The 8,311-nt window shown below is 61.5% G+C and overlaps 1 protein-coding gene across 2 annotated transcripts; it reads right to left on the minus strand.

Moving 5' to 3' along the window:
* Positions 1-651: 651 nt before the first annotated feature.
* CPT1B (carnitine palmitoyltransferase 1B) lies at positions 652-8,308 on the minus strand. 2 transcript variants are annotated; one of them, XM_004380029.1, is made up of 18 exons: positions 8,101-8,308; positions 7,556-7,695; positions 7,058-7,235; positions 6,751-6,852; positions 6,434-6,571; positions 6,250-6,327; positions 5,547-5,654; positions 5,335-5,419; positions 4,703-4,898; positions 4,301-4,486; positions 4,043-4,148; positions 3,847-3,963; positions 3,367-3,531; positions 3,145-3,279; positions 2,357-2,509; positions 1,440-1,553; positions 881-973; positions 652-735 (listed from the first exon to the last, which is right to left on the minus strand). In XM_004380029.1, the coding sequence occupies exons 1-18, from the start codon at positions 8,239-8,241 to the stop codon at positions 652-654; spliced, it is 2,319 nt and encodes a 772-aa protein (XP_004380086.1). In that variant the 5' UTR covers positions 8,242-8,308. The 2 variants fall into 2 exon arrangements, with proteins under 2 accessions (XP_004380086.1, XP_004380087.1); XM_004380030.1 differs by lacking the exon at positions 6,751-6,852 and having other exon boundaries at positions 8,101-8,271.
* Between the last annotated feature and the right edge of the window lie 3 nt (positions 8,309-8,311).

Here is an 8,311-nt window from a genome sequence, read left to right on the forward strand (position 1 = left end):
ACTGTGAGAGAGTAAATTAATTTGTCGAAGCCATCCACTTGTGGTATTTCTGCTATAGCAGCACTAGGTGACTACGACGCTCGGTAAACCGCAGTCAACAAATAAAGGCCAGGATAGGCACAGGCACAGGCCCCCCCGTGGAGCAGGCAGGAGACCCACGCCGGGCTGACCAACAGAAGTGACCTTGGGAAGGGTGAAGGTTATGAAGCTGGAATTTATTCCAGCTACAGTGGGTGTGGACAGCAGTCTCAGGAGCCCACAGCACCAGCAGAGCCACACCTCAAGGCCATCACAGACCTCCCCAACCACCTCCCAGCCCCAGCCCGTTCCCTGCCCCTTCTCGGGCTGAGCTGGGCAGGAGGAAGGCCGCCTGTTTCCCAAAGACAGGTACCTAAGGGCTGAGAAAGAATTACACAGGCTTATTTTTATTAACATCTACCGAGAAAAAGTTAACTTTCATCCCGGCTCCAATCCCACTTCCAGCACCTCGGTCCTTAGAAAATACCATCTGGCCAGGAAGGCCCTGCTGCCAGAACTGTTCTTCAGAGCCTGGGACCTCTGCATGGCCACCCATGTACACCACGAGCTGGCCACGGGCCCCTTCCTTCCGTGGCGCGGGGATGAAAGGACAGCTGGCCACATCTCCGACTGTCAGTGGGCAGCCTCGGGGACTTGGAAAAGATCTGCAATGTCCATCAGGGCTTGGCGGATATGGTTCCCGAAGCGCTGGGCATTCTGTGGGGCAGAGAGGTCAGTGTGCCTGCTGGCTGACCCCGTGCCTGTCTGTCCCTGAGGCAAGGGCTCCTCCCAAGCCAGGGGCAGGTGTGCTGGCTTCCCCCAGCAGCACTGCACCCAGCTCTGAGGGGAGGGGAAGACTCACTGTTTCTGAGCTTGAGAACTTGCTGGAGACATGGAAGAAGATGGTGTTCTCGCCCGCAATCATGTAAGACACCCCGTAGCCATCGTCCGCTACCTGAGAGTAACACGAAGTGTGAGGAGAAGAGGTGACGATCAAATCTGGACCACCTGAGAGCCAAAGTGACTCCATAAATGCTTTGTCCACAGCAACTCCAGGCCTGGGATGAGCTCAGGGCCACCCCCAGGAACACGGCGGAAACTCAAGACCCTCTCCCCTGCCATCCTGACTGCCCAGAAGCCAGACCTCCCGTGTTCTGATCCCTCTCTCAGAGTCAGTCTTACCTTCTTCCTCCAAGAGGACCTCTGAACTCGCTGGTGTCGGCGTGTTAAGAGAGAGCGCTGACTCCCAGATAAGCACGGCTCCATGGGCAGGGGTTAGGGCAGATGGGGTCTCTGGCACCTTCTGCCTGTCTTCACGTGGGAACTGGGGCTCCTGGCCCTATCTGACCTCACCACGCGTCCTGATGCTCTCCACTGTCCCCTGCCCCATCCTGCCCTCCTGCCCCCCTAGGGGAACTTACCGGGCCAAAGCCACCTCCAGCGGCAAGGTGACTGGGGTACTGCTCTGGGTCAAACATGCGGATCTGGAATTGAGCGGTCTGGCTGGTAGAGAGGCGCCAGGGTTCTTCCAGCACCTGCAACAGAAAAGCCACCGCGGTGAGACCTCACGCAGGCTCCCACTTAAACACCTGTGTGACAGACAGTGTCTGAGCAGGGAGGCTGCGGCGGTGAGACCTCACGCAGGCTCCAACTTAAATACCTGTATGACAGGTAGTGTCTGAGCAGGGAGACCACAGCGGTGAGACCTCACACACTTAGCACACACCTGACTGGACACGAGAGCAGAGGCTTCCTGATACTGCCTTCCATCCCCACACTGGGCCCCTCTCTTGTGCTCCCGTTTTCAGCTCCCTATCTCCTCTCCTACATCCCCCTGCTCTGTCCCCCCACTGGCCTCCTCTCTACCCCCTCTTGCTCCACCCACCCCCCCGCACTCCTCGTGCTCTGTCCCCTCCCCTGCCTCCTCTCCTACAGCCCCTTGCTCTGCCCTCCACGTCCCCCTCCTGTGCTCCCCACCACTCTGCTCCACCCTCCCCAAGCCTCCTCTCCCATACCCCTCCCACTGTGCTGCATCCCAGGCTTCCTGTCCCTCGAGTGCACCAGCTCGCCTGGTCTTGGGGTCTGGGCACTGGCTGTTCCGTGCCCAGAATGCCTGCTCTCCCCTTCACTTCCAGCCACCTTGGGAAGAGGCCTTCCCTGACCACCCCCGTTCTCTCTAACATGGTCTCCGGTGACAGACCTCATCTTTTGTCTGTCTCCCTGACCAGACTGTCCACTTGGTTCCTGTGCAGACCGGGACTGGAGAGCTAGGATGGGATGGGGCCAGCCTCCCAGGGTGGCCCCTGGCCTGGTAGGATGGGGGACAGGGGACACTGACCTCGGCCAGGAAAGGGGACGTGACCCCCAGATACTTGGAAACCAAGTAGAGGCAGAAGAGGTGCCTGTCAATCCCAGCCCCTGTCATGGCCAGGCGGTACATGTTCTGGTGCTTCTTAGATGCTTTCTGGAAGAGATCTTGGAGATCTGCTTTCTGGGGAGCAGAAGTGGAGGGTGAACGTGGCCCTGCTCCAAGGCCTTGACCCCCAAGGTGGGTGGGGGTGAAGGTGTCTCGCCACATTGTCCTGACCCCTGAAGTGAGGGTATCTCATCACATGGGCCTAATCCTCAAAGTGGGTGGGGGTGGGTGTTTCACCTTGCGGCCCCGACCCCAAGGCAAGTCAGGGTGAGGGTATCTCACCACATAGCCCTGACTCCTGCCGGGGACAGGTGGAGGTGGGGGGGCCTTACCACATGGCCCCACACCCTGAGACAAGCAGAGTGTCTCACCACATGACCCTGACCCCTGTGGGGGACAGGTGGGGGTAGGGGATCTCACCACGTGGCCCCCACCCTGAGATAGGTGGGGTGTCTCACCACATGGCGCTGACCCACAGGTGGGTGGCTGGAGGTGGGGGTAGGTGATCTCACCACGTAGCCCGCACCCTGAGATAGGTGGGCTGTCTCACCACATGGCCCACAGGTGGGTGGGTAGAGGTGGCCCCCACCCAGAGATAGATGGGGTATCTCACCACATGTCCCTGACCCCCACAGTGGGGGAGTGGAGATGGGGGTCCCCATCACACGGCCCCCGCCCCGCGGGGCGGGTGGGCATGGGCGGGGCCTCACCATGTGGTTGCCCTCCACCATGGCCCGCACAAAGGCTGAGGACTCGCAGGTACAGGACCGCACAGTCTCGGTCCGTCCCTCCCGGAACATTCTGGTCATCGAGGCCTCGTAGGTCAGGCAAAACTTGCCCCTGTCCTGAGGAACACAGAGGGGTGGTTCCGGCTGGTGACTGGCCCGCCCCTCGCCTGCCCGCCCACCTGCCGGGGCCGGCCGTGCGCTCACCCGGAAGTGCGCCAGCTGCAGGGCTATCTGCACAAAGGCATCGGGGCTGGTGCGGCACTTCTTAATGAGACCTTTGCCAAAGGGCAGAAACTGGAAGCAGTACAGCTCCACGTCGTCTGCCAGGGCCTTGGCCACCTGGTAGGAGCGTTCGATGGCCACCCGGCACTGCCAAGAAACCAAGGGTGTAGTGAGAGAGTGGAGGAGCTGGCGTGCCTCTCCGCACACCCCGGCTTTGGCACTGGCACCGAGAAAAGATGATAAAAGTAAACTTGAAGGACCGTCTGGGCTGGCTGCGGCTATAGGCAGGGCAGGTGGACCTCATGCCTTTGCTAGCCCTCTCTGTGGCCAGTCTGGGACCCACACGCTCCCTGAGGAGTCCTGCCCTCCCCCGCTGAGCACCAGCCATGGAAAGGAGGAGGCAGAGGTCTTCCAGCTCCCTGCCCCCTTTGGCCTGGGCACCTGCGTGGGGCCCTGACCCACCTGCTCTGGAACATTCCACTGCAGCCGCTGAGGGGGTGTCAGCGTGGGGTTCGCTTTGCCCAGGCAGTGCCCAGTCTCCGTGTAGCCCAAGTATAAAGTGTCGGTAGCCAGTACAAACTGAGAGGAGAGAAGTCAGGCTGAGAGGGCGGCCATGTCCACTCCCAGCCTGCCCTCCCAGGACCTGCCCCGCTGCTACCTCCCACAGGTGCCCTATGATGGGGGCATCTGCCCACGCGTGTTCTGCGTTGAGGCCCATCTGGCCATTCTTGAAGGAGATGACAGTGAAGGACTTGTCAAACCACCTGCAGGAAGACGCAGAGGCCTGAGAGGGAGCCGAGAAGGGAGAGTGACAAAGTCGTGATGGCGGCAGGGCAGGGGAGCAGAGCTGGGGGCAGCACTGCAGGGTGGGGGAGGGGGCCCCCGGGCCAGGGGAGGGCAGAGGTTGGGGGGGCACCTGTTACAGCAGTTGCCGTGCAGGAGTGCCTTGCCGTAGAGGCTGAAGCTAGCCTCATCCTCGGGGTCATAGCAGTGGGACTCTTCGTCCAGGGCCACAAAGAAGGCAGCCCGCTCAATGGCGTCCAAGGCGGCCTTGTTCTTGCCGTGGCTAAAGAAGGCCTGGCGTGCCTCGGCCCACTCCACCCTGGGGGCACAGGGGCGGTGCTGAGTGGGGGGGAGGCGCAGAGGAGGGGGCCTTCGGGGAGCTGGCCTGGAGGCAGCTGGGCTAACCGCCACCCATCAGTGGTAGGGGGTGCAGAGAAACAGCCCAGGGACGCCCTCTCACTACCAAAGGCCCTGGTTTGGGTGACAAACGACGAGGTCGGGCACCCTCTCCTCGTGGTGTTCCTCCACCCCGTACCTCCCACCGGCCGTGAGGGCCGCCAGCTTCTCCTCCCCAGGCTGTGGTGGGGAGGGGTCATCCAGGATCCTCTGGAACTGCATCTCCAGGTCGCGGGGCTTGAGCAGCTGCGAGCCCTCATAGAGCCACACCTTGAAGAAGCGGCCCTTGTGGTAGACGGCCACGTGCCTGCTGTCCCCTAAGTGCTGCAGGAGGTCTAGGGTAGAGGTGGTGGGTGCTGACGCAGGGTGGGGAGGGACCGGGAGAGATGCTCTCCCCACGTGGCCCCAGGGCCCCCTGAGGCCTGGGCTCCGCCCACCTCCCCGTCACCCACTGGCACACAGACCGTGCCAGGCACTCAAGCTGCTTTCACACCCCTGACTCTGCCAGGTGTTTCAGAGAACAGGGAACTGAAGCTCTGAGAAATGAAGCCAATTGTCCGAGGATACCCACACTAGAAACACGGGGCACTGTCTGCCTGCCAGACCCCAGGCCTGAGCCCACCCCCTTCCTCCATAACCTCCTCCCTTTACTCCCTTGTCCCCCTGGGCCAGGCACAGCGAGCCCTGGGGAAGGGGCTCTGTGCCAGTCCCCTGGGGATCCCAGCACCTAACAGCACGGCAGGCAGTAACAGCAGGCAGTGGGGGTGGCACCTGTCTCCTTGCCCGGGATCCGGGTGGTGTTGAACATTCTCTCCATCTGGTAGGAGCACATGGGCACAATGCCCAGCGCCATCACCTACGAGAAAGGTCCACGGCTTGGACACGGCTGCCCCTCCACCCCCAGCGCCATCACCTGTGAGGAAGGCCCGAGGCTCAGACATGGCCTCCCCTCCACCGGCCCCACCCCAGCCCATCCCACTCACAGGCTTGATCTCTTCCCTGTCCAGCTTACGACGATATAAGATCATGGCGTGGACGACGTTCCCCAGGCGCGCGGCCTGCACCTCCGTGGGCCTGAGGAGCACCAAGTCCTGGGGAGAGAGAGGAGCCTGCAGGGTGGCAGGGTGCCCAGCGGGCGCTTCCGGCTGACTGAGACCAAGCCAGCTGGTGACCCGAGGCAGTCTGACCCCTCTTTCTCAGATTCTATTTTATTAGTTTAGGATTTATTCTGTTTTGAAGAAGGGGTTCTACTGCTGAAAAAACAGCTTAAAATCTGTGGTGGAGAACAGCTGTGTGTGTTTCAGGACAAGAGGGAACTCCAGCAGAGGACAACAGGCAGACAGGTGCCAGGGCAGGCAGAGGGAGACAGGCTGGTGGACGCAGATGGTGTGGGGGGCCCAGGGAGCAGGGTCCGACAGCGACACCCTGAGTTCTAAGAGAACAGCCTGCGCTCCGATCTGGTTCTGGATCCGAGGAGTGAGGGGATTCACCTGGCGATGGCATGCAGGGTGGAAAGGACCCCGTGGCCTGTCTGTGAGACAGTGACAGGGTCTCCCCTCTATTTCCCTTTCTCTCAAGCCTTACTCCATAAGCCCTCACCTGTCACCAGGGCGCTGGGCTGCTGCTCAGGGCCCCGCACCCCAAAACTCAGAGCTGGGGAAAGAGTCGCCGGATTCCAGGTCTTACCGTCACGTAATAGTTGCTGTTCACCGTGAGAGGACCCCTGCCTCGCAAGTAGACGTACTCTTCCCACCAGTCACTCACCTGCGGGCGAGCAGGAGGTCAGAGGGGCCGGGCGGGGGTGCAGGGCTAGGGCAGCTGGGGCACGCGGGTAGGTAAGGAGGAAAGCACCTGGGGTGGGGAGGCTTACGTAGTTGGTTGCCCACCAAGACTTCAGCACCAGGTACTTCTGCAACCTAGGAGCAGTCTTGTTCTGGAATTCCTTGGCCAATGTCTCCATGCGGTAGTATTCCTCGTCACCCAACAAGGGCTTCACAGACTCCAGGTACTGTCCAGCCAAGGTATCACAGCAAGGGCCCAATAGGAAAGGCTGCCTCGGACCCTCCTGGCCCTTTTCCTCCCCTCTCCTTCAGCCTGTCACTCGCAAATCTGCTCTATTCAGCAACAGTCCCTTGGGTTTGGGCCAGTCCTCTGGTCCAGCCCCCACCCCCCGACCAGATCCCTCACCCTCTGGATTGTGGCCGACACGCTGGGCACAGGAAGTGTGGGCAAGGATGTCTGGAAACTGTAGAGCATGGGCCGCCGGCTGGACAAAAGGCGGACACACATCTGGAGTACAGGAAGCAGTGGGTGGGGTGGGAGCCAGGAGAGAGTGAACACAAACCAGGACTGCCTGAGGAGCTGGAGCCTAGGTACCCCAGTCCCACCCATCCCCCCAGGATGCACCCACATGCCAGGCACTGACACCCCACCTGCCTCTCCCTCTGGCTCAGAAGCCCCAGTGGGCTCTGCACCCTTGCCCAGCCCTGCTCACAGCCCAGATCCTGGTGACGCGGCTGGTCTGGCCATGCATCTCAAACATCCAGCCATGGTAGGAAAGCAGCAGCTTCAGGGTTTGGCGGAAGAAAAAGATGCCGGTGGCCCAGACCCCCGTGGAGAAAATGGCCATGCCGAGAAGTGCCTTGGTCTGCGGGGTCTGGTAGGGGCTGCACCTGTGCAGGGGGGAAGGGCAGTGGGGTCCACTCGGGGCCAGCCTCGGGGCCATTCTGACTGTACCTCTGACGCCTCCCGAGTTGAATGTCACTTTGTGGTTGTGGCCCATTTCGGGGAAGGCGCCGAGGGAGCAGAACCTCCCTGGTGCCCACTCTTCTGAGTGCATCAAATACAAACCATCAGGGACAGAACAGGTGATGGTGGTCCTGGGAAGAAGCCACTGTCCTGTGTCTGGCCCCAGCTCTCCAACCCCGGCCTTGGAAGTATAGGCCCAGCCCTCTCAGGACACCTGTGCCTACCTCCAAACCCTTTTTCTTACCCATGAGGGATGCATTTCTGGATGCGACTAACTAGCCCCATGGAAATGTCCACGTTGCAGTAGGAGGAGCCCACAGTTGCCATGACGACGACCAGCCAGCTGGTGGGGCTGCCAGGGTACACGCCCCTGAGGATGCCATTCTGTGGACAGAAACGGGGCACAGCTCTCCTGGGACCCTTGCAGAATGGGGAGTCGTGAGCAGACACCTCGGAGATGAGGGGGGGCTCTGATCTTCCTGCAGCGCCCCCCCCCCCGCCCACCTGCTGTTCTTCTCGTCATTCTTCAAGTCTGGTTTCGCCTGTCCACACTCTCACACCTTCAGCACTGAGCACTCGCTGGGTCCCCCACCTGCCCTGAGCGCCCCCCCGTCATCCTGCAGAACTTGGGCGAGCGGTGGGGGCGGGGGGGTTGGCTGCCAGCTAGCGTCTGGGGAGGGAAGCCCTGGCAGTGGACAGCAGTGGACACGAAGCAGCTGCCTCTTCCCTGAGGGCTGTTCTGCACCTGTTGGGAGGAAGAGGCCGGGGCCGGAGAACTCCTGTGCCCACCTTGATCCGAATCAGGCGTTTCTTCCAGGAGTTGATGCCAGACAGGTAGATGTGTTTCAGGGCCTCCCGACTGAGCCGGAAGTCGACCCCGTCAGGGGTCACCGTGAACTGGAAGGCCACAGCCTGGTGCGCTTCCGCCATCCTGGGGGTTCGCCGGCACCTGGGCGTGGGGCAGGGGGTGCATGGGCGGGCTCAGGCCGGCTCCGCCCCC

The sequence above is a fragment of the Trichechus manatus genome, unplaced genomic scaffold (assembly GCF_000243295.1).
Source record: "Trichechus manatus latirostris isolate Lorelei unplaced genomic scaffold, TriManLat1.0 scaffold00069, whole genome shotgun sequence".
Lineage (NCBI taxonomy): Eukaryota > Metazoa > Chordata > Mammalia > Sirenia > Trichechidae > Trichechus > Trichechus manatus.

Coding starts and splice junctions, on each gene's coding strand:
- CPT1B (XM_004380029.1), bottom strand. CDS start 8,241: ATGGCGGAAGCGCACCAGGCTGTGGCCTTCCAGTTCACGGTGACCCCT. Junction 3,964..4,042: donor TCATAGGGCACCTGTGGGAG/GTAGCAGCGGGG, acceptor CTCTCCTCTCAG/TTTGTACTGGCTACCGACAC. Junction 3,280..3,366: donor TGCAGCTGGCGCACTTCCGG/GTGAGCGCACGG, acceptor TGTGTTCCTCAG/GACAGGGGCAAGTTTTGCCT.